The 24,274-nt window shown below is 42.0% G+C and overlaps 3 protein-coding genes across 4 annotated transcripts; all 3 read left to right on the top strand.

Annotated features, from left to right (window-relative positions):
• Positions 1 to 34: 34 nt before the first annotated feature.
• Positions 35 to 7,407, top strand: LOC118786959 (inverted formin-2-like). The gene is made up of 16 exons (XM_036542319.1): positions 35 to 124; positions 480 to 612; positions 1,107 to 1,187; positions 1,470 to 1,727; positions 1,888 to 2,047; positions 2,333 to 2,435; positions 3,866 to 3,951; positions 4,220 to 4,320; positions 4,720 to 4,790; positions 4,981 to 5,088; positions 5,738 to 5,808; positions 5,967 to 6,087; positions 6,176 to 6,340; positions 6,539 to 6,641; positions 6,752 to 6,848; positions 7,169 to 7,407. Exons 1-16 carry the CDS (start codon positions 35 to 37, stop codon positions 7,317 to 7,319), a joined length of 1,899 nt encoding a protein of 632 aa, XP_036398212.1. The 3' UTR covers positions 7,320 to 7,407.
• Positions 7,408 to 11,160: 3,753 nt separating this feature from the next.
• On the top strand, positions 11,161 to 18,578 carry LOC118787100 (adenylosuccinate synthetase isozyme 1 B-like). Of its 2 annotated transcripts, none has more exons than XM_036542527.1 (13): positions 11,161 to 11,367; positions 13,789 to 13,891; positions 14,025 to 14,087; positions 14,215 to 14,265; positions 14,420 to 14,486; positions 14,618 to 14,725; positions 14,871 to 14,952; positions 16,279 to 16,405; positions 16,620 to 16,774; positions 17,424 to 17,548; positions 17,720 to 17,817; positions 18,182 to 18,331; positions 18,526 to 18,578. In XM_036542527.1, the coding sequence occupies exons 1-13, from the start codon at positions 11,179 to 11,181 to the stop codon at positions 18,576 to 18,578; spliced, it is 1,371 nt and encodes a 456-aa protein (XP_036398420.1). In that variant the 5' UTR covers positions 11,161 to 11,178. The 2 variants fall into 2 exon arrangements, with proteins under 2 accessions (XP_036398420.1, XP_036398421.1); XM_036542528.1 differs by having other exon boundaries at positions 14,025 to 14,096.
• Positions 18,579 to 21,124: 2,546 nt separating this feature from the next.
• siva1 (SIVA1, apoptosis-inducing factor) lies at positions 21,125 to 24,274 on the top strand. The gene is made up of 4 exons (XM_036543074.1): positions 21,125 to 21,391; positions 22,922 to 23,107; positions 23,616 to 23,769; positions 24,155 to 24,274. Exons 1-4 carry the CDS (start codon positions 21,271 to 21,273, stop codon positions 24,201 to 24,203), a joined length of 510 nt encoding a protein of 169 aa, XP_036398967.1. The 5' UTR covers positions 21,125 to 21,270; the 3' UTR covers positions 24,204 to 24,274.

Below are 24,274 nucleotides of genomic sequence, written 5' to 3'. Positions count from 1 at the left end.
CTTGATCATCCAGTGTGAGGCATTTGAGGAAACCATGGCTGAGGATGAGGAGGAACTGCTGCGGGTCTATGGGGGTATCGACATGAGCAACCACCAGGAAGTGTTCACCACTCTCTTTAACAAAGTGAGCAGGCCAGCATGGGAACGTTGTGTAGTGTACAGAAGTGATGGGAACAGTACAGGTCACAAGTGACTTGTTTCATCAGGAAGTCAGGTTTACTTCCTTTTTTGTATATGAATATTTTCAGTGACATGAAGGTCTTGGCATGGACCCTGTGGTGAAAGGCAACATATACTCAGTGAACGTTGCTGCACAGGGTGGAACATTACTGCTCCCTCATGGATATGTATTGACAAGGACAATCACGTTATAATTTACTCACTGATGATGGCAATTGCACTACTAGTCATTTAGTTAGTGGGTAATTGCTGCAGCATTTGTAATGGAGGTCATAATGTTGCTCCCCTCTGTCCTCCAGGTGAGTAGCTCCCCAGCCTCCCTCCAGCTGCTCTCCATCCTGCAGGCCCTGTTACTGCTGGGTCCAGACCAGGCCAACGTGTGGGAGGCCCTGGAGGTCCTCACCAACCGAGCCATACTGCTGGCACAGGACTGTGAGTCCCTGGTCGGGCAAACAGGACAGACTTTTAGAGAGAGTGGGCGGAGAAGAGTTTTATAGAAATGGAGTATAAACAAAGACCGTTTTAGTTTTCCCCTCCAAGCTGCACTAGAAATGATATTTTGTCCATTTGGAGCAGTTATAGTTGGGTGAAAAAATAAGAAACACAAAATAATAGAAACTATGAAGATGTAAGGCACATACAAACAAATTGATGATCGTTATTGTTACTTTCCTGTGAGACAGGTGATGTCACTATTTTGTAAATCAATTCTTATACTCTTGAACCAAACTACTTATGAAAATATGAGAGGTGAATTGTAGCACCTAATTACAATATGTAAGGAATGGAACTGATTTGCATCTTGAGAGATTTGACTTTTTTGGGAAGGAAAGATTTTTAAGGCAGAAATTAACTGAAACTAATTGTTCTGAGAAAAGAAGTGCATGGTCTTAAGGAGAGAATTAAAGAAAGTTGTTGTCTTTCAGCTCAGATGGACTCTGCTGAGAAGATCATGGAGCGGCTGGTGTTCTCCAAGGGTCGATCCAGTGGTCAGCATGCTGTGGATGGTCAGCAACCAAAAAAGATTGACAGGGCAGTTCAGACAGATGTGGTGGAAGAGGCTGTCCCAGATGCTCAGATCCGTCCCAAAGTGTCATCTGCTAGTCAAAACAGCTCAACGGTAGCAGCTCCTCCACCTCCCCCTCCTCCCCCTCCCCCTCCTCCTCCACCCCTTCCTCCCCCCAACATTGCTGGCCCACCCCCACCTCCTCCCGCCCCACCTCTGCCAACCATGGGAAGTGGAGTGCCACCACCACCCCCGCCTCCACCCCCACTGCCTGGTGCTCCAGGAGTACCTCCACCTCCTCCCCCGCCTCCGCCCATGCCCGGAATGGACGGTGGAGGCCCGCCACCACCTCCACCCCTCCCTGGCATGCCTGGCCTCCCACCTCCACCCCCTCCTCCTCCTGGCATGGGTGACATAGTGGTGGCCCAGAGCAGCTATTCCCTGGGGTGCTCTGCTCCACCCCCCCAAAAGGCAGGACGTTGCCCCACACTACGCATGAAGAAACTGAACTGGCAGAAACTCCCCTCCCGAGTGGTGACTGGTGAGGACAGGTCTTTGTTTTCTTATAATGTTTTACATTTTTTAATTTAAATGGTGGCCTAGCACAGAAAATTCAAAGCAGTAGAAGAAGAGTTTGTTTGCTTGAGCCGTGTCAGCAATATTGTTACAACTTCTCTCGCTTTCTGTCCCTCCCCACACAGATAGCCAGTCAATGTGGTCCTCTGTTCAGGTGGACAGTCCCCTGGAGCCAGACTACTCCAGCATTGAACAGCTCTTCTGTCTGCCTGTGGCTGAGCCCAAAGAGAAGGGAGCTGCTGCTCCTGTCAAGAAGGAGCCAAAAGAGGTTAGGCAGTTGGTCTGGTAGAGTTGTCTCCCCCTATTCTTCATGTAGGGGTCAGCACATAAGCCACTCTTGCTTGTGCCCAAGTAAATGCCCTCATCTGTCTGGTTGAATAAAGAACAAGTTTTTTTCATTTCTATCTTCAGATCTCTTTCATTGATGCAAAGAAAAGCCTGAATTTAAATATATTCCTGAAGCAATTCAAATGGTAAGTTGTTTTTAACCATTTATTTCCCATTATTTTTGTTTTATAAAGATTTTAAGTTTTAAAAGATTTTTAATTGGCTCATCTGTCTTTCCATCAGTCCAAATGAGGAGTTTGTGGCGATGATTCAGAAAGGAGACCGCTCAAAGTTTGATGTGGAGGTGCTGAAGCAACTTCAGAAGCTGCTACCGGAGAAGCATGAGGTGGGTCCAAATGGAGGAGCTGCGTGCACGCTATGCTCTAGAGCAGTGATTCTCGATCCTGCTCCTGGAGCCCCCCTGCCCTGCATATCTTCTATCCTTGCTCCAAACATGCTCTTGATTAAATCAGGTGTGCTCAGCTAATCAAAAGTGCCGCTGATGAGTTCAGTCAGGTAGGCAGAGCAGGGAAAGATGGAAAACATGCAGAGTGGGGTGGGGGACAGGAGCAGGATTGAGAATCGGTGCTCTAGAGTGAAGAGTTAGTCTTTGTATTGCTAATGGCACAGAGGCGTTTTGGTTGTGGTCTCCCCCTGGTGGACACAGTTTAAATTGCACACCCACATGGTGGGAGTTGGAGTGTGAGAGCGGAGCTAAGAATGGATCAGGTACCTCATGCAAGGACTGTGAGCACAAAATGATAATGTATCGCCCACACTCCAACTGCTTACTGGCAGCCATGTACACAGTTGCTTTTAAAGAGGAGCGGAGTGGCTGTTTTTCTCAAGTTGAGAGAAGAGTGGTCTTATTGAACAATCCCGTCTGCTCACATTATGGAGGGAATGGCATGCACACCCTTATTTTTCATTTGCTATTATGTTCTCTCTGCCCTTTTGTAAATGTGGGCTCTGAGTGGCATTTTACTGAGGTCACATAGGTACCCTCTTGGCTGCCAAGGAAGGGAACACAGTACAGCAACAGCATCATCATCACAAAGAATCCTCATGCTTTTGAAACAAAAGAGATTGCTTGCTCTGTCAGTTGGCAGGTAATATGGTTAGCTGTGCATGCTTTTGCAACTGTGAAACGGGTGTATCTAATAGCTTTGTTTTCAGAATGGAAATGTTAATACAAGTCACCTGTGCAGTACTGATGAAAAACTGATATTTAATTGTTCAGCTATCAAACTATTTGCAAATAGTTTGCTTTTAATATTTGGTTTTAGCTATAGTCATACTTGTTGGCAGAGCTGATGTTTACAGAAATACTGCAATAAAGTGTGACAAGTGAGCTATCTGGGTAAAGGCACAATATTTTACAGTAATTAGTTGGCTAGCTGAAGGTTGATTAACAAAAGCAAAATTTGACAACAGTAGGCTAGTTATCATTGCTGTATGTAGAAAGTGAGACTCTAATTAAGTATACACTATAATTTTATTTGGCTGATGTCATATAAAGGTTGTATTATAAGAAGAATGCAGTCATCCTCTTTATTGTAACATAAGTAGTCAGTCATTTGGCACTGAGAATTATGGGAGTCGAGCTGGTGCAACAGATTTTTGGCTGGTGCAACAGTGTTTTGGAACAATCCTTAAAATGGTGACCTGAGCTTCTGCCCCTCATTCTAAGGCCAGGTGTCTGGGGAAGTTTACGAAGAGCTGACCTGATAAGAACCCACAGTGTAAACTAAGTGTCGCCCTTGTATTATGCTACAGATTGAAAACCTGAAGTCCTACCAGGGGGAGAGAGACAAGTTGGCCAATGTAGACCAGTTCTATCTCCTACTCCTGGCTGTTCCATGGTAACTGGTCCATTTTTCATTTTGATTTTATTTTCCTTTTTTTATATTGATTATGTAATGGTATCTACAGTAGACTCTTTGCTATCAGTTGTGTATTTTTCATACAGTCTGTTTTAATAATTTGAAAGAAGAATGTTATGACAAAGGTTGTAATTCATTGTCGCAAACTTCCACGAGGGCATTCTGTTCATTTCCTTCAAACGAATACCGCTGTGTACCTGTGAGTCTCACTCTCCAGCCACCTCCCTCTCACTCCCCCGCTCCACAGTTACCAGCTGAGGATAGAGTGCATGCTGTTGTGTGAGGAGACGGCCTCCGTGCTGGAGATGCTGAAGCCCAAAGCGGTGCTGGTGGAGGCAGCGTGTGAAAGTACGTCCCCTCTCTCCGTGCAGGATTAGCGGCCGCCCACGCTACCTCCCTGCAGCACAAACATTAGGTCTCATAATTACAAGGCCACTTGGAGGTTATTTCCACAGAACCAAAGCACGGAAAATGATTTCTATGCGAGCTGGATCAGGCCGCCTCATTCTTGTAATGTGGTCTACCTTGAATTGTGTATCTGTCTTTACATGTTAAAATACATTCTGAAGTAAAAGAGCTCCATTGTTATAGCCTTGCTGGTTGTAATCACTACTTATTCAGCGAAAGACAAGAACTGCAGGTTGTGATATCGGTGATATTAAAGGGTCACCGTTCTGATGGTTTTACCTCAGTTTACCTGAAAGCATCTGTCCTTGAGACTTAGAGCTCATTTTTCTCCTCCCTCAGGTCTCAGAGTGAGCACTCAGCTTCCCAGTTTCTGCAGACTAGTCCTTGATGTTGGAAACTTTCTCAACTATGTAAGTCTGCTTCCCTTTCACTGTAGAAGGTGGAAATTATATTCTTTTAATGATAATTGAGATGGACAAGATTGTCTTACACACCTATAAGAAAATGTGTCTGCTGCATTTTTTTCTAATGGTTTATTTTTCTGTGAAGAGTGCACCACTAACTGACATCTTAAAAATTTTATTTCTGGCTTTCTGACAGGGAAGTCACACAGGAAATGCAGAGGGATTCAAGATCAGTACTCTACTTAAGCTGACTGAGACCAAGGCCAACAAGTCCCGCATCACCCTGCTTCATCACATCCTAGAGGTACACAGACAGGCCAGCATATCTTTTGGACATGGTTTGTTAACCATGTTATGTTAAGGGGTTTGTTGGTTTATGTCTCACCACTGAGTCAGAGTTGTTTGGAATGAGTCATGGCAGTATGCAGCAATCTGCACAATAAGAATGTGTGTGTGTGTGTCTGTCTGTCTGTGTCTGTCTGTCTGTAAGCCCACATGCGGTGGGAGGGGGCTGGGGGGGGGGGGGGGGGGGGGGGGGGAGGAATCTCCAATGGATGATAACACTTCCTGGAGGTACAAGGAAGCGTCTTCACAGTATGACCACAGCAGGACTTAACTAGGACTCGAATCAGGATACAGGCAATATGACCCTGATACTGTATAGTCTGTAAGCGTCTGTAAGTATGCCTGATGTCCTGTTGTGGCATTAGTGTGAAAACGTAGCTTAGTGGCAGCTTTCAGCATAGTGAAGTCACAAAAACATACCCATTTCTCAACAGAAGGCAGCTTGATCCTTCTTAGTACAGGAATATGTGGAGCAGGATTCTACACAGGAGATGTAGGAATGAGAAGCTTTATTTTGTGGGATATGAATTATCAATATGGTATTATCTTGAGGGGGGATAACACGAAAACTTCACTATAGTAAACCAACTATTTTTGATTCATTACAGGAGGCTGAGAAGAATCACGCTGACTTGTTAAGCCTTCCAGACGACATTGAGATTTGTGAAAAAGCTGCAGGGTACAAGAATCTATTTTGTTTGTTAAATATGTACACAGAATTCTGGGTCATGACAGGGCTCTGAGTAGGGCCATATGAATATAAATGCCATATAAATTTATGAATATAAATTTCCATTGCAGTATAACGTGGTGGATAACCACACTGTTATCCCACAGAGTGAACCTGGAATCCATCCAGTCTGAGGCGAGCTCCTTGTTTAAACGCCTGAAAGACACTGAGAAGATGATTTCATCGTCGGTGGAGGACATAAAGGAGCAGTATTCGACTCCTATTGTGGTATGAACTCTGAAAGCGATTCTGTGAAAATGCCATCTGCATCACTCACAGGAGTGAGCAATGCATTTTAATGATGTTTGTCTTTCAGAGGAATCTGGAAGCTTGCAAGGACTTGGAGGAGCGTTTTGCTGCAATTGAGAAGAGGAGGGAGGACCTGGCACTGTACCTGTGTGAAGATGCCACCCGCCTCTCCCTCGAGGAACTCTTTGGCACCGTTAAGACATTTCGTGGCCTCTTCCTCAAGGCGCTTAAGGTTTGTCTATAAAATTCAGTGATTGAAATAATTGCTGGTTGAGGTATACAGACAACAATACAAGAAACAAACAATGACCGAGCACCGTCGGCCTTGCTTAATGTGCCGTTTACCTAGGCTGTTGGGATAATGATGTTTGGACCAATCAGTTCCGGCGACCCAGCTCTCCTCTGACCCACTCCTCCCCCTCTCCTCTAGGAGAACCAGATTCGCAGGGAGCAAGCTGCTAAGGCAGAGAAGAGAAAGAAGCAGCTGGCTGAGGAAGAATCCAAAAGACAGAAAGGGGAAAATGGAAAGATAAGTGAGTTTCAGCTTCTTCTGCACCATTGCTGGTGTGGGGAAAAGATTTTCCTGCAGTGTTTGGAAAATGTATTCCGTGGTGTTTCAATGGTAGTCTGTGCCCCCATCCAGTAAGGAAAGGCCCCCCGCCGCAGGACGAGGGCTGTATTATTGACCACCTGCTGGCAGACATCCGGAAGGGCTTCCCGCTGAGGAAGACGCGGCCCAGGTGCGAAACGGAAAGCCTTCCCTCTAGTGAAATGCATAGGGAAAACGGCCAACCTGGTAAGGACAAGACGAGTCCAGCTCCCATCCCCTCCACTCCGCCTCTGGCTCTCCGGAGCCCTAACCAGGCTTTGCTGCTTCACCTCTCTGCTGCTTCAGTGTGGTAGTGGCACAGGTTCCGCCTGCATTCTGCTCATTTCAGTGGCAAGACAGTAGAGATCTGCTTGGAAGGTGTTGTGTTTTTTTTTGCCTCCTGATGATGAATGAAAAGGGGGTGCTGGGGAAAGTGCTGTTAGCTTATCCTGTCCCTCTCTTCCCCACCAGGACCAAATGTCAGACCTGCGGAAGGCGAAGTGGGAGCCTGCTCCCAAGAGGTCACCGAGAAGCCCACTCACACCCAGTCAAATGGAGGCACAGCCGAGCGACAGACTCCCACCAAAAGCCAAGAAGCGCCGGCCATGCTGTTGGCCACTGACCCACAGGCAGGACCCCAGAGTACAGGAGAGTCCCAGCCAGGCCTCCCTGTAGAATCCCCCCTCACACAGGAAGTGCCAGTTGCTAATAACACGAGCGCTCACTCCACCACTGCTGCAGTCACGGATAGCGACCCCACTGATCACAACCGGAACAGCAACAGCCAGGACACAAAGAGCGCAGCCTTGCTTGACCACCCAGTCGATGACGGTCAAAGTGATACTGGCAAGCATCACCCCGCCCTCACCACTGGCACGCAACTAGATGTTAATGGAAATGGTACCTGTGAACGTGCCGAATGCATTGACCTCGGGAACGGTGATGAGGATGGAGCGGGCAATGGATACATGGGCAGCAATGGTAATGATCCATCCCAGCCCACCGCTGAGAACCGGGCGTATGATGTACCCGACGGGACGGGTTCAGAAGACCCTCCCTCACCAGCTACGGACCACGTGCCTGCTGCCACCACCGAGCTTCTTGAGCCAGAAGCTAAAAGACAGCAGAAACATTTGAGAAGAAGTAAAAAGAACAGTGGTGAAGGTAATGTATTTAACTGTGGGTCAATCTAATAAAGAATATGTGTGGAAAAATGGGTTTTAAAGTGTCTGACAGCAAAATTGTGTGTCCATATTTTGAGAAAATGATTTGAACATAAATTTGTACTGCAAAGCAGAAAATGTCTGATTTAATATTAATATCCATTATTTTTTCCAGAGGAGATGCAGTTGTGAATGTTCAGATCAATGTGTGAAAGTATTGAGACTGATTCCCCCATAATACGCACACAGCCTCACTGAAAGTCCCCATGTAGATGGATGTGTAGAATTAATGTAACAAAATGAGACATTCTGACTTTTGTATATGTGATTTGCTTATTTGCACTACAGTGCTAAAAAGTCTTTGGATGGGTATATGAATGTCACATCCAAATGAAGCTGTTTCCATCAGTGTGTTTTTTTTCTTTAATCTTCTAAAACAGACAGTAACAATGGAAACCGACACACAAAACCTAAAAAAAAGGGGTGTGTGTTACACTGAGGTAGGTCAAACTGTTGGACGTCCAACTAACTGGCGCAAGGAACAAAATCAATGTGATCATCCTATAACTACATTCTTATAACTAACCGACCTACATTGATCTAACCAGGTCCATGTCAATCTGATTGCTTTAACCATTATTTCCTTTGTGCTTTTGTATTCTTTGCTCCCTCTGACAACTTCACAAAATCTATGACAATAAATCTATGAATCTGTAATTGAAAATCTTTAACATCATCCTTATCAAAACTGCTACAGATTGGTGGGCTGTTTTGTAAAACTGAGTGCAGTTGAACAGTGGATATTTATTGTCCCAGCTCCAGCGCCTTCCACAGTTGAATGATTTGGGGCTGGTCCCCATACCTGCCACCATGAGACAAGTGGAGGTCTGATCTCTAGCCGGCCAGACCATTGAAAGCCAGGAAACCTGACCTGAGGCCTTTCAATGAAATCCGGGCCTGTTGCTTCAGAGTTCTGATGTTCTGAACTGCTTTCAGCATGCTTGATCATTAAAATTATTCCCCATTCTGACAGTCCTGTTTTATTTACTCATTTGTCAGTGAACCGTGAAAGGGAGTGCAGAAGCTGCACAATTTACGTTGCGAGTCACCATATGTCAGAGAGAGTAGTTTTGTCTGTACTTGTGTGTATTTTCCAAAGGTGAATGAAGGCAGCCTTTTAAAAAATGACTTGAAACAAGGGCTTCCAGAGCTAAAAATATATAGCTATTTCTAGCGAGATGAATCTGTTCAAGGTTGGTGAAGCTTAGCAGTGGGTTGTGCTTCAGCTTAATTTTCCCATGACCCCTTACCCTTACAACAAGAGAACACTGGATTTTTTCATGTTTTATTATCAAAGAACAAGAAAACAAGATCTGACCTCAGATTTTTTAGCTGACTAACATGAATGCTCTCCATGCTTCCTGTAAACTTTCTGGTGTTTGTCCTTCATCCCAAAACAGAGTAACTATGTGTTGAATGATATAGTGGGATCCAGCTAAACGTGCCACTGTAACAACGTCTGTTTGCAAAAATCTGTCATACAAAATGATTTCTAACACCAAGGCTTCAGTGAAATAAGCCGTTTGGTCAAAATGGCAAGAGGATGTGTTTATGTGCTATTAAAAGGCCTGTCTTATTTGTGTCTGGTGTGTTAATGAAGGACAGCACTTAAGTTTCAGTTTGGCCCAGTGAACTTAGAGACATGCTCACATGCGGCCTTTGGTGTGAAATACATTTGTCTGATGAGGACATTGATTCTAGTTTTTCCCCTGTTGCAGGTTACTCCAGAAAAAAGAAGATGAAAGGAAAAAAGAAATGCTGAGTTTGAGATCAACTCCCAGCCACATCACAATGAACTGGGTCATACCAATCCATAATCACGGATTCAGTTTATGCGTGTGTGTATGTAGTAAATATATAACATACACTATATGGACAAAAGTATTCGGACACCTGACCATTACATTGTAATGACATTGTATTAAAATGCAAATTCAAATGTGGTGTTTAAGAAGGCCTTACTGAGTTGAATTGATGATGCCATGTTAAAAAAAACATACTTTGCTGTTTGGACCCGAATACACAAACTTCTTTTTTACCCTTGAAATATTGGGAAATTCCTTATTAAAATGGAAAATCAAATGTGTTAATTTAGACTGAAATATGTACAATACAATTTGATGTAACTGTTTTGTTTGTATTTGCAATCTTTTTCTGCCTGAAAGCAACCTCCATGGAGAAAATATTTTATTCTTCAGAGTATAATATGAGACCAATTATTTAGCAATGGATAGTAGTTGACATGTTAATCATCAATTTTAGAACAATTACTTTTATACCTAAAAGGGGCCAAGTCTCTGTGCTATATACAGAAGGTGTTGGGTGTGCCCCACCAACTCATAACTTGGTGGATGGTTTATATGCCATCACATAATTTCATCCAACACATCACACTGGTACTGTGGAATTGTTTAAAAAGAATGTTCAAAACCTGAAAAGGAGTTCTATCTTGTCAAAACTGTGTTGCTGTGTAGTACATTTGTATTATTCATCCCTTAAATAGTGCTTCTTCATTGCTAATTAAAACAGTAAATGCAACAGATGAATGCTGTATTAAGATGACTGAGTTTATGGGAAGCTAGGCCTTCACCAGAATTCAGGCTGTTTTAGAGAAAAACCAGTTATACATTTAAACGAGCTCTACATTTCCATTTTTGTCTTTGTATTGTGTACAAGCTGGATGCCTAACTGCAATGGTTTGAAGTGGCAGGCAGTGTTTTGAGCTGATTACATACAATTTGATATCTGCGAAGATTACTGTACTTGTACAATACAGAAGCCTTAAAAATAAAGAATAATCTAGAAGATATGACATGGAATGCCTGTGGTTGTTTCTCAATAATCTGATACAAGACAAATACACTTTGAAATACATTAATGTCAAGGGACTATGATCTGTACGGACACTCCATAAAAGCAAGCAACGAAAGTCATTATTGAAATGAATGCTCTTTTAACGAATGGACATCAGCACTGTGTGAAAATAAAATTGTCTGTCGTTCGAAAATGCGTTTTCAAGACGAAAAAAGCCTATGTCTACGGAACATGGCAACCGATAGGCTTTTTACCTTCTGTAGCCCATATGTGTACAGTGGGAATAGAGCGCTCCAATCAAAATCATGTGAGGCTGGCGCTGTGTGCGAGTGGTCTCTGACTGACTGATCCGTATTTGGTTGGTGTCAGTACCAAGTTCATAAACCGGCCGGGCTTTTTACTGAGTTCTAGACGGGCAACAGAAGCAGCTGTGTTGGTTTAAACATGTCGAGTGGCTGGTCGGGAAACTATCATATGAACTACACGAGCACCCCCATTGCAGGGGTAAAGCGACCGCGGAACGACTCTGGGAACAAGGTGACAGTTGTACTCGGTGCGCAATGGGGAGATGAAGGCAAAGGAAAAGTGGTCGATTTGTTGGCGACAGAATCTGACATCGTTTGCAGATGCCAGGTAAATAAAAAACGAAGTAAAACTGCTGATGTTTAGGTAACGCTTGAGTTGCGGTCACATGTTTTAATTGTGCAGAGCAGAAACCTAAAGTTGCCTCCCACCTCACAACACGTTCTCTCAATAAACCAGTCACTGTTACTCTCATATTTTGGTGCAGCTAGAGTTGTAAATACAGCTAATCTCTTCACTCTTTTTCATTTGAACAAAGTTTTATTTTGTGTTATTTAATCCCTATAACCGTAAAAGTGTCCAACAGATGAACAATGTGAAAATTTCCCTTGAAAATCCGAGGTGTGTCACTGTGTTAAGATATCGACGTAGAAGAGTTATTCTTTGACTGGACGTGTTCAAGTGGTATTAGTTTGTATTTCAACTTAGCCGCATGACGGTTTATGCTCCACTTTTTTGCAAAAGATTTAAGCGCAAATTCTACTTTGCCTTTACAAAAACATGGGGTCGGTGTTTAAGCATGAAAATATAGTAATACTAACTTCAGTGCCTCTCAGATTTATGGACAAATCCCCCTGCATTTAAATTGAATCCGGTCTCTGTTTCCTGATGCCTGATGGAACCACTCCAGGCAGTTCAAATCTTAATACTGTGTAATACGTTTCAATGCGGGCACACAAATTGTGATCAGCTTTTTGATATCCTGAATATCTGTACGTTTTATGAAAACTGCTTAAAGAGTGCAATCTATTCTCTTCTCTGCAGGACACTGCACACCTCAAAACAGGCTCGAGTTACACAAATGAATTCAGCAAGATGTTATTGATTCTTGTTTAATTTTATATAAATGCCTATTTTAATGGTGACATTCATTAAGAAGCCAAACTCTAAAGATCAAATTAGATTTATGCATTAAATAATTTGTTACTATTTTTGTCTATTTTGGATTATTGTGTCCTCAGAAATATCATCCTAAATGGAGATAATAGGTATTAGCAATGTACAAAATCAGTCTCCAGAATCAGGTGGGTGTGATTGTGCATAATAGACCTGCAGGGGTTTCTTTCTCCGTGATTTTAAGCAAGGACGTTGAAGGGGATGCCAGCTTAACCATTCCTTACTCCGCGTGTCACTAGTTCTTGTGGGATAAAGTGAGGTCACATTCCTGAGAAAGCAGGACATGTGAGAAGGCCAGGCTGATCATGGAGCCTGGGGAGAGAGGGTGTCGTGCTATTACAGTCATGACTGTTAAAATAGTTTCTTCAGTGGAGGTATTGAGGGGAACACCTGCCTCTTCAGATCTCCTCTGTCCTGTGAACAGGACCCATTGGCCTGATTAATGGCAGGGGATGGAGGGGGTCATAACATACTCCCAGGTTTGCTCACAAAAACAAAATGTGTTGTAATATATTAAGAAATATGTTGTTTGGCCCAAGAATATATTGTAGGTACTTTTAAAATATATTCATGCAAAGCAGAAATACATTGCAATATACCAAAACAGCAATAATTTACATATATATCAATATGTTGATTAAGCTGAAAAATGTATTCTCTAAAATACATTCCCAATATATAATTTTTGATGCATGGGCACTGAATAAAACCAGATCATAGATCCGTGGGGAATGCAATGCCAGCTTGTAAAGTTTTTAATGCTTTTTTCCTTGTATGCACCCTGTTTTGGAATGGCAAATTGTACACAGTTGTAGACTCATCTCAGTGCAATGACATCTGCATTCATGTGGGAGCACTGAGTTAAGAGGAAAGCAATCCTGGGATACACCTGCGCACAGCCGGTGACTATTTTTCACTCTGCAAGCCAAATTGCAGGGTGCCTGAAAGTGGGGAGTTGAGCAACTCCTGCTGACAAGTCCACTGTACCACAGTACCACCTAGTGGTGATGTATTGTTTCTAGCTACTATGTGTCCCTTGAGAGTCTATGTGGAAATACAGTGTAGCATTCTCAATGAAAACAAGTGTAGTTTATACTGGGTATGAAATAATATTGAAACCTTGTTAAAATAACATCTTGCTTAATTTTATGTTTGTTATATACAGTAGAAAGTTACAGTGTTGTAGGTGAGGTGCAACCTGCTCTTGTCCATCACGACATTCATGTTATAATGAAAAGATAACAACAGTTTGTTGTAAATAAAATGGGTATTGACCATGGCCAAGTTGAAAATACACCTGAATAATGTTTGTCTTATAATGGACATTCATTCCCACAAGTTTGGTGCCTGGAGCTCTTGCTGTTTTGGTGATTTTCATGACTGCTGATTGGATATGCCAGCCCAAAATATGCATTGGACAAGAATGCCCTATACACTTTTACAACTTTCTAGAACAACAGTTTACAAATCTGCTGAAAACACTGTTCTTCAGAGCAATCACATACAATGGATTGTCCAGTAGACATGGGCCGTGGACATATAGTCACTGCAGCAAGTTTTATATCTTCTTTGCAGGGAGGTAACAATGCAGGCCACACGGTGGTGGTGGATGGAAAGGAATATGACTTTCACCTCCTCCCCAGCGGGATCATCAATCCCAAAACCATCTCCTTCATTGGTGGGTAGAATTTCTGCAGTCTTTCCGCCTAAATTCTGCCTAAATGCCCACATATACTGGTGTTCTCATCTCCAGTGAGCTACTGAGTGAGACCGTCATGCTCACTGGCCCCTCGTATCCTGTCCCCTCACAGGAAATGGGGTGGTCATACACCTTCCAGGCCTGTTCCAGGAAGGAGATAAGAATGAGAAGAAAGGTAAGGGGTGTGTAGAATTTTTGGGAGTTAATTCATAACGGATTTATAATTCATACTGTGTAACTGGCTCTGTGTGACACAACAAGAGATCAAACTGTTACTTTCATACCCCTCTTCTTCTTCACAGGCCTCAAAGGCTGGGACAAGCGATTGGTCATATCTGATCGAGCTCACATTGGTAAGTTTGTTTTGGATTATCTCAGTATATAAATACAGAAAACAAACATGCACAGTATATGTGGATGTGCTCTATGTCTCACACAGCTCAAAAGCCGTGATGGTTTGGACAGAGACTATGTTAATGTGACTCGTTATTTCTTTCTGGTCAACAGTGTTTGACTTCCACCAGGCTGTGGATGGACTGCTGGAGGCCCAGAGACAAGAACAGGAAGGAACAAAGTAAGGACAGGAAACTGAGCTGCTTACAGCAGAGAGCTGGAGCAGATGATGGTACTGAAACAGCATAGAGGTCTTTGTACAGATTGTTGTTGTTGTTGTTCTGAACAGCAGCTGTGTTTATCTTTTAACAGCATTGGAACCACCAAAAAAGGCATAGGACCCACCTACTCCAGCAAGGTGTCTCGCACTGGCCTACGTATCTGTGACCTGCTGGCTGACTTCAAAGATTTTTCTGTCAGGTAAGGCCAGAGTGCTCAGACAGGAAATAGGTTCTGTTTGCAACCCGTCACAGGGGCAAAGGTGGAATTCAGGGCTCAGCACACTGTTCCTGGGCCTATATGGGGGTCTGTGTGGGGTCTGACTCCTTTGTGTTTCTGTTCTTAGATTTAAAAACCTTGCTCATCAGTACCAGTCGATGTTCCCCACACTGGAGATAGATATGGAAACTGAGCTGAGAAGACTAAAGGTGGGTGAGAGATTGTGCTTTACCTTCTCTCTTATCTAATCCAGTAATCCACCACTGCATGCCAAAGCCTCTCTATGGAGCTGTTAGGAAATGTTGAACCTTTCTGTCTGAGTCAAACCATTTATTTTGTGCCCGGTTTTGTTCGATTTTGCATTTGTGCCACCTGGGAATGCTGATTTAACACTAAATGATTACAGCATCTCATGTACGGAAAATAATTCCTCACTGTTCCACTTTTCAGAGAAATCTCCCTGGAGAAAAAATATTCTAAAATATCAAAGGCATTGCACTCAAAATTGGAGCCACACAGTCACCTCCTTATTGCTACAGGTCTATGTCATAGCAGATTTCAACAAGGAAGGAGTATGTAGTACTCCCTCTTTCGGACGGCATTAAACTAGTAATGATTCACTTTGGTTGTTAAAGGTCCCTTGGTAATTATCACAAAATGTAGAGGATTCCCTGATGTCCTGAACAAATTCCCAATCAGGCTCTTTCAGTCTAGCCATCTGATCATCCCCCAGTTTAACTGGTAGAGTAAATACATCTAGCTTCAACTTAGTTGATGCGCTGTGAATGTTACAACCCAAAATTACTGGTGTGCATCAGTCAGATGGGTGATACACTTTGGTGGTAAGTCCATGAAAGTTGCTGTATTAATACAATTCATCCATTATTATTGATAATGTTTTTCAAGTATAAATCTTATCTGTGGGCACCAGTCACGCAAATAGAGAGTCTCATATTTGCATACATAGTCACTACAGGGATACACTGGATATGGGAGGTGGCAAGATTTAATAGTTAGGGTTCAGCAGAGGTCCTTTGAAAGACAAAAGCTCATCACTTGTATGACTGATTGCAATAAGGCACACTATCAGCCTCATCCTTACCTCACTGGCAAGAGATCACACCAAGAAAAAGGATTCTTGGAAAAAAAACACAATAACCAATCGACACAATCTACATAAATCGGTTTTTAGATGCTTAAGGCTAAGGAGAATGTGCTAAGGAGTAAAATTAATGCAACAAATATGAAATATTTCCAAAAATCAAAAAGGTTTCATAAAGTTGGAGATTTGGAATTCTTGAATTAGCAGCAGAATGTGCTATCCTTGAAGAAAATATAATAAGAAGGTGTTGATGAATAAATGTGGTTTGCATGTTTAATATAGTAACTAATCAGTTTCTCCATTTAGATTAAATTAATCCTTTCATCAGTATCACTGATTAAACTGCGAAAGTCAATCAGAGTTTAATCAGTAATGTGATGTTTGAAAAGTTGATTAATTCGTCTGATAAAGATCATTTTGTTTTCCTGTGCAGGAGTATGCTGAAAGGATAAGGCCCATGGTGCAAGATGGTGTCTATTTCATGTATGAGGCTATTCATGGACCACCAAAGAAAATTCTGGTAGAAGGAGCTAATGCCGCCCTGCTTGACATTGACTTTGGTGAGGGAACACTTCCATGTGGGTGCCCTGATGGAAACTGTGGTGAAGAGCAATCATGCATTACCAGTACTGAGTGGAGAACACATAGTTGTGCTTTTACTTTGTTGGTGAAGACCACAATAACCTCCATCCCAGAATCTTTACAGCAGGGATGTAGCACCAAAATAGATTAAGATTAAATTAGTCCAACAAATAATGTATTCTCTTTCTTCAGGTACATATCCCTTTGTGACATCATCAAACTGCACTGTTGGGGGAGTGTGCACTGGACTGGGTGTCCCTCCTGTGAATGTGGGTGATGTGTATGGAGTAGTGAAGGCTTACACCACCAGGGTGGGCATTGGTGCCTTCCCCACAGAACAGCTCAATGTAAGTGGCCCCCGGAGCACAGTCCAAAGCTGATGTCCACCCTGTAAGACTGCAAACAAATAATAGACTGATTTTGTAGTGTAGTGAAGTCTGCGTGCACTAATGTTATCAGGAATGTCAGGAATTAGAACATCATGTTTCTAGCTGTCATGCCCCTATGCGGAGCATGTGACTATCAGACATATGTATTGCTGCATCTTAACACTCTAGAACATGGGTCAGATAGTGTGCGAGACCTTTAAAACCTGATAGCTGTTGATCATGTGCACAATACTTAAATTTAGGACCAGGTTCAAAGTTCAGAATAGATTCACAGACTGGTTTGGTGTCTTAGAACTCAGTAAGAGGTACCTGACGCACTTGAGTCATAATAGGTATTGTTGTGAGCTCAGTCATGAGTATAATATTTGTCAATTTTATACCTTGCTACCTCACTTTTAAAAAATGCACTATATAATTTCAGAAAAATGCTATGGATAAATGGCATGGCCCAATAGCACATTGACCCTATCATGTAGCAAAGTCATCTGTTCCATTGGATATTTTTGCCAGCCCAAGGTTAATGCATAGTTCAAAAAAGATTTTACTGTTCCTTTAGAAAAGTGGAGTAGGTTTAGATTATGAACACAAGATACTGTCAATCCTCCAGGCAGTGGGGGAGCTTCTGCAGACCAGGGGGCATGAGGTGGGTGTCACCACGGGCAGGAAAAGGCGCTGTGGCTGGCTAGACCTGGTCATCCTGCGATACGCCCACATGCTCAACGGCTTCACCGCGTGAGTAGCGTAGGCAGGCATCTCCTGTTCATCCAGGCTGACTCAGCCTGCTCACTCCCTGTCAGTGGTCTTCACAGTCACAGACTGTTCGGCACAGGCAGCACCTTTTATGATTCTCTGCTGCTGTTTATTACGTAAACTGTTGTTTTGCTGACCTCTTTTATGTTACAGCCTGGCATTAACAAAACTGGACATTCTGGATGTGCTGGATGAAATCAAAGTGGGAGTTGCTTACAAACTCAATGGCAAAAGAATTCCCTATTTCCCAGGTATAAGCTTTAAAGCCAAACAACATCAATATCACAAATCTGAAAGCAGAGACAAACATTCCTGACCAAGAATAAAGGATGCTAAAGTAAGCACTGACAAGACAATAATGCTGTGTATAAGAGTGCTGTGCAGCCCTGGTCATTGAGGACCAGAGAGGCTTGTGGCGTTTCTTCCGTCTACACCTTTATTTGTGCAACTACAGCAATACTTGGCTTGGGTGCAATCATCTGGCTATGTTAATGTGGATTAGGTATGAAATATGGCATAGCGGAAGGAATGGCCTGATGAGGTAGAGATTAGAGGTGCTGAAGTACCACAGGCTTGAGTGTATGATTTGACTGCACCCTGTTTCTCTTTACCCAGCTAACATGGAGGTCCTGCAGAAGGTGGTGGTGGAGTACGAGACACTTCCAGGCTGGAAGAGTGACACCACAGCTGCCAGGAAGTGGGAAGATCTCCCTCCCAAAGCCCAGAACTACATTCGTTTTGTGGAGAACCACGTCGGCGTGCCCAGTAAGTTTGTTTGGATGCAAAGTTAATAGAATGAGAATGTACCTAGACTCTTTTCTTTTTTAATATCGTAAAGTAATAGACGTACCAGGAGCATGGGCCTTACTAGAGGTCTGTTGCGTAATTATGTGATTCCGTGGGTGCCATCTCACAGTGCACAATGTTGATATAGCTGTTTTGGCCTTTTCTCTTTACAGTTAAATGGGTTGGGGTTGGAAAGTCCAGAGAATCCATGATCCAGATGTTCTAGAACACAATGCCTCCTTTTGCCTGATTATGCACTGATGTAACCATAATGTGTTTTCTGGCCAGCTGCACAGTACATTTCTGTTATAATGTTATATCAGCAAACTCACATAAAGGGAAGGATCAAGGTTCATGGTTGAACTACAATGTGTTTGGAGACAGGATGAAGTTGTTTAGCCAGCTGGTGTTAAAATGTAGCATTGCTCTTAATTAATATGCATTTAATATAAGATAAATGCACTTCACAATCAATGGGCAAAATTAATGTTTTATTACTCACCATGGAAGTTCATCAGAACTCATATCTGTAATCAAATAACTAAGTTTGAAATCTAATATGACACTGAAAATGTTTTGCAAGAATGTAAAGTAAAATTGTAATTTTCCTTATCACTTGTTAGAGTAACTTCTCACATATCTTGTCATAGTCTCACATTATTTTCAGAGGCACCATAATTTTCGGCAGAACCGCAGTTGTCTGTTACATTACTATCATGATCGTTAACACTGCCCCTGTGAAACACTGTTCCATCCAAGAGTAGAGAGACAGCAAAATGCATTTTGGCATTTGAGTGACTCATTGCTCTGAAGTTGTTTATACAACAACAAAAAAATTGAATAATTTTAAAGTAGCTTGTCATATTGCCTTGCAAAAAATGAATTGCTCTTCTCTGTGGATACCAACTTTCACAAAGGTGAGGAACAACACATATATTTTTATATGGTTATTATTCAGATGTTCAGATAAAACAATCCCTTTTGCTGATGGACTCAACAATCTGCTGATAGACAATTTGCTTATAGACTCAGGAATCCTTTTTGTTGAGCAATCAGATTCACATCACCCCGGGCCATGTTTACTGTACATGAAGCTTACTGACAAAAAGCTGGCTAACAGTAGTCCCGGAAAATGTAACCAAAATGTTCTCTTTTTTGATCAATATTGTTCTGCAATACATTTGACTACATTTCAGTGGTAATTAGTTCTACATTGTCATATCTCAAACACTTTGAAGATAACTCTGTAAGAGCTGACCTGTATGTTGACTGCACAGTTTCATATTTTACTGTTGACATTTATACATATGTACTAAGTGTGCCACACTGCCCAGGGAGTAGCAGCTAGTATGACCTCCTGCACTGAAGAGCACCATTCACCCTGATGCCATGGAGCTGAATGCTGTTTGTGCCAAATGCATGTAGCAGGAATTGTGTACTTTGTTCTCATTTAGGAAATTTGTACTCATTTTATTGGCTTAAAAGTGACTTTGAATAAACTGCATCAAGTTGAAAAAGGTTGGCCAGGGCTCGTTGCCAAAAACCTTGCATGCTTAGAGGACATTAATTTGTTTTTACAATTTCTACAATCCTCGAACACGTTAAACCTTTGTAATTCTGTCTTTCTAATGTGGTTAACTGTAATATCTGTCAGAGTTGGTTTTGATACGTATAAACTTAACTTATGGTTTCCAAACAGTGTTGTCGGGACCTTTGTTTTGTTTGCAGTTTTGTTTTACTTTGATTTCAGAGCTCTAAACATCAGGCATCAGAGATTTGATGTCATAGAACTAAAATGTTTTCATGTGTGCACAAATGTTCTGTACAGGGACACACTGAACGAACAGAAAAATACTGTAGGCTGACAAGTGAATATCTTTGTATTGTTAGACTGCAGAGAACAGGTTGATAATTCTACAGATTCTACCCAATAAATAAAACTGAGTGCACATTATACTCTGCTGGGTCTCGGTTTCATTTTGTGCTGCACCACAAAATCTATTTTATTCTCACATTGTGCTAAGTCAGAGTTTTCAGGAGAGTGAATTACCGAAAAACCCTAACAAACTCTTTTTTGGTCCTCAGAAAGCAGCCCTATAATATTTTAGTGCTAATTTGTATGGTTGAATCTAGTTTTGTCATTTGCTACTTCAATCAAACTACGGCTGCTACAAGTAATGAATGGCTATCAACAAACAAAAAAACAGCATATGAGGTCTACAGTATATATAACTCATACCCATCAATCTGTGCTTTTTCTAACAGAGGAAATAAGGCTATGGGTGACAATCCTAACCTATTTAATCCAATGTAATGTAATACGCAATATGTTCTGTTGTATAATATTATTGAATTTGTACACAGCGCCAGTTGTGCACAAAGACAGTGGTAATTACTCTATCAAATAATAAAAAAGACATCAAACAATTGGTCATTTTTTGCTTTTTGTTTTTTTTTTTTAATTTAATATCACAAAATATCAGGATCAGTTAAAATATTTGGGCTTTGAATTTGATCAACTTCTTTCTTTAAGTGATACCCAACACGAACATTAAATCAATAATGTACACACTTTTACCCAGATCACCGAGGCATGTCAGACATCTTCAAATTTAAAAAATACATCTGCGCGCAACCAATGTCAAGCGTACGTATTTACATATAGCGGCGATCAGTTAACGCTTGCTTCCACTTCATGCATATTCATGAGGTTAAATCCATACACATGTGCTGCTGGGGATAAATTACAATGTCACATGGACAGGGGTGAAAGTTCACCGGGTCGATTTCGCGCGAAAACCAAGACCGCTGAATGCATACAATTTCCAAACAAGCAATTAGCAAACCGCACGACTTCAAAATAAGCAAGCAGCTAGCTATACAGGCAAGGGTTGTTGTATTGTCTTTCAAACGCCGACATGCCTAAGAGATCTTACCCATTCGGTGAGACGTTCTCCTCACAGTATAAAATTCACATTGGACAAAAGGAGCTAAACAATCATGGTGTATTCGGAAACAAGTACAGGCAAGAAATATACGGTAAGGAACTTGATTTAAACTGTTTGTCGATGTGTCTGGCTTTAGCTAGTTGGCAGCATAATTTAGCATGATGTTTGCGAACAGTACTTTCTCCATTGGGGTTCGGACATGTGTTTTAATTTAGTCAGAAAGTTAACGAGCAAGGACACTTGTTGCTAACTGCGTAGCGACAGTTAAGTCTTGTTTTGAAAACGTTTTGCAAATGACTGCTTGCCAGATGCTTCATGAATGTGACCTAAGTTCCAGCGTTAGCTAGCTAGGTGGCTGACTAGCTCAATTAACATTGCATACTTAACCAGCCAGCTGAATAGCTAATCGAAGTGCGCGATTAGCTAGTCATAGTTGTAAGTTAGCTAAGTTAAACTGAACACGACTGAAGCTATATGGTGCATTTAGCTGCCCGTTAAAGTAGCTGACGAGGCCAGACAGTTTGCAAGTCAGCCTAGTACAGATTCGCATGAAGGGGCGTCCACGGTAATAAGAACACTTAGGATCAGCTGTTGGTGAGGTGGAATTGAAAGCAGGTAGCTCCAGGTACACATTGCTAACGTTAGCTACCTATTATTGTGGTCAGGGCGTAGTCACAGTGACGGAAATGGGGCTGTTTTTGCAATTAGCTAAGGAGGAAGTAGCGTGGCGCAAAGCGAGGTAAACAACACCTGTGTGTAGTCGGAAATGGCTTTTAAAGAAATTATTTGGAATTAAAATACTTAAGTAACGTGAGTACGTAAAGTAAATAAAATGAATTTTGAACATTTCCTGACAGCGGGAGACGCCTTGTGCTGCCCGAGAGGGAGACATGCCGTCTAGTTTTTCTTTTGGGTGTTTCCTGCGCATTTTTGGTGCCAAAATGACGAAACGATAGCCTCCGATAACTATAGGAGTAAATGACGCAGGAACATAACGGTCTGTTGGGTTGTTTCTGCCTTATTGGGGAGCTAGCTGGCCGTTATGTGACCGGATGATATGTTTATAGGTAGATAGGTAGGTAGGTAGGTAGAGTATGTTATTTATCCCCAGGTGGAAATTCCAGTGTTACAGTAGCAATTCACATAATGACAAAAGACGCACATAATTCACAGAAACACACACACAATGAGGTAGATAAAAAGACAGAACACAGAATTACTATATATATATATATGTATGTATGTATGTATGTATGTATGTATGTATGTATGTATGTATGTGTGTGTGTGTGTATGTATATAAACTACTAAACTAAATAGAAAAATAGAATGTGCAATTAAAAGTAAAATGTATCTCACTAGCTAGCAGTGGTTACAAGTTGCTTTCCAGTGTGAGAGGCGGGGAGGGGAAGGGGTTGACATCACACATGCTTCCGGAGCGAATTGCAGGTCAGGATAATATAAAGGGGGCGCAGGTTTTATGCATGTTTTAGATGACCCGTATCTACAGGGGCCATGAATTAGGAGTGAAACGTGCTGAATGGAATCAATACTTATGCTGCAGACGGAGGTGCCTACAAAACTAGCAAACGTCTTTTCTCTATTTAATGTTTGCATCCAGAGAAAACAAAGAATTTGCTGTTTAATGGTGCAAAAGCTGTAATTGGCAAAATCTGGAAGCTGGACGGGGAAGAGGACCACTTGGACATTGAAACCACATGTCACACCACTGTGAACCGGACACTTCTAAGAGGACAGACCTTGATTGGGTCAGATGGCAAACTGAGGAAAACTAGTCCTGTCAAAGGTGAGTTCAGGCTCCATTGCAGTGCATGTGTTAGTCCTTCCAGTTAACTTCTCTGAATTCTCTGAAGTTGTTTGTAGATCGGGGTGCTGGATATGGTGCATTGTGTCCTTGGCTCTTGCTCTGTGTGTCTGAGCTGTTGTGATACTATGTGGTTACATTACACTGCAACCAACCGCACAAACTCAGAAATTGTAGTCTGTTCTCTTGTATGTAATTAGTGTCCCACAATCAATCTTTCAGTAGTGTAAAAAGGATTCATAGTATATTTAAGAAATAACACAATGCCATTGGGCCATGAGAAAAGGCTCTGGGCACCATTGTTTTTGGAGCCTTATTTTGTTATGTGTATTTAATGTAACAATCTACAGTATAAGAATTTTTACCATCAGCACCCCATGGCCTCATTTGTCATTCTTCCTGTGCTTTAACTAGCAGCGCTCATGACTGCAGTGCAGTGTTTGACTGAAGTAACGTTGCTTCATGACGAGTCTCTGTGCTCTTGGTCTAGATGCTCCTGGAGCTCCTGTAGTGTGCTGTGTATGTCTGAAAGCCATGGGTGTGAAGAAGCCGTGCTCGCAGTGTGAGCGCTCTGCCTGCTCGTCCTGCACCAGACAGTGCACCAGCTGCTCCGGGCTCTGCTGTTCAGTCTGCACAATTGTAGAGTAAGTGTGTCTACAATTCTACACTCTTCTCCTCATGTCAAGTGTCATTGCAGGTGATTGCTTTTAAGTTGATTCCGGCTCTCTTCTACTAGTCCTCCCTGAACCAGTCATTGCAGTACCAACCATGCTGTCAAATCAAGAATGGGATGAAAAATTGGAAAATTGTAGTTTGCATATGTTTATGTTCAGTGTTCGGTGATTCCTTCAATCTGGCTGGCATCCATCTTGTTGAAATCTATAAGGTGACACTGTGCCATGACTGGTTAATGTAATGAAATTGAAGATTCATTAAGAGCACCTTAAGTTCTAGGTTTAGGGTTTAAGCTGCCCTCATTCATAATTTTTTTTTTTTTTTTCTTTAACTTGTCCTTCTTTTTTCTTTCAGTTACAGTGACCGGTACGACAGAGTTCTATGCTGTGACTGCTCAGCGTAACGAACAATAAAGGGACTGAAGAAAGCACTTAGTTTTCGGAACGTCTTCAAATGACTTTTTAATCAATTTGA

The sequence above is a fragment of the Megalops cyprinoides genome, chromosome 12 (genome assembly GCF_013368585.1).
Source record: "Megalops cyprinoides isolate fMegCyp1 chromosome 12, fMegCyp1.pri, whole genome shotgun sequence".
Taxonomy (NCBI): Eukaryota; Metazoa; Chordata; class Actinopteri; order Elopiformes; family Megalopidae; genus Megalops; species Megalops cyprinoides.
Note: the sequence above shows the minus strand (reverse complement) of the source record. Positions and strands in the feature narration are given on the sequence as shown.

Bases quoted from the DNA above. Each gene is read 5' to 3' on its own strand.
- LOC118786959 (XM_036542319.1), top strand. From the start codon at position 35: ATGGCTGAGGATGAGGAGGAACTGCTGCGGGTCTATGGGGGTATCGAC. The intron at 613-1,106 runs GTGAGTCCCTGG...GTTGTCTTTCAG, and splicing joins CATACTGCTGGCACAGGACT to CTCAGATGGACTCTGCTGAG. The intron at 4,321-4,719 runs GTACGTCCCCTC...CTCCTCCCTCAG, and splicing joins GGTGGAGGCAGCGTGTGAAA to GTCTCAGAGTGAGCACTCAG.
- LOC118787100 (XM_036542528.1), top strand. From the start codon at position 11,179: ATGTCGAGTGGCTGGTCGGGAAACTATCATATGAACTACACGAGCACC. The intron at 16,775-17,423 runs GTAAGTGGCCCC...TCAATCCTCCAG, and splicing joins TCCCCACAGAACAGCTCAAT to GCAGTGGGGGAGCTTCTGCA. The intron at 17,549-17,719 runs GTGAGTAGCGTA...TTTATGTTACAG, and splicing joins ATGCTCAACGGCTTCACCGC to CCTGGCATTAACAAAACTGG.
- siva1 (XM_036543074.1), top strand. From the start codon at position 21,271: ATGCCTAAGAGATCTTACCCATTCGGTGAGACGTTCTCCTCACAGTAT. The intron at 21,392-22,921 runs GTAAGGAACTTG...GTTTGCATCCAG, and splicing joins GTACAGGCAAGAAATATACG to AGAAAACAAAGAATTTGCTG. The intron at 23,108-23,615 runs GTGAGTTCAGGC...CTCTTGGTCTAG, and splicing joins GAAAACTAGTCCTGTCAAAG to ATGCTCCTGGAGCTCCTGTA.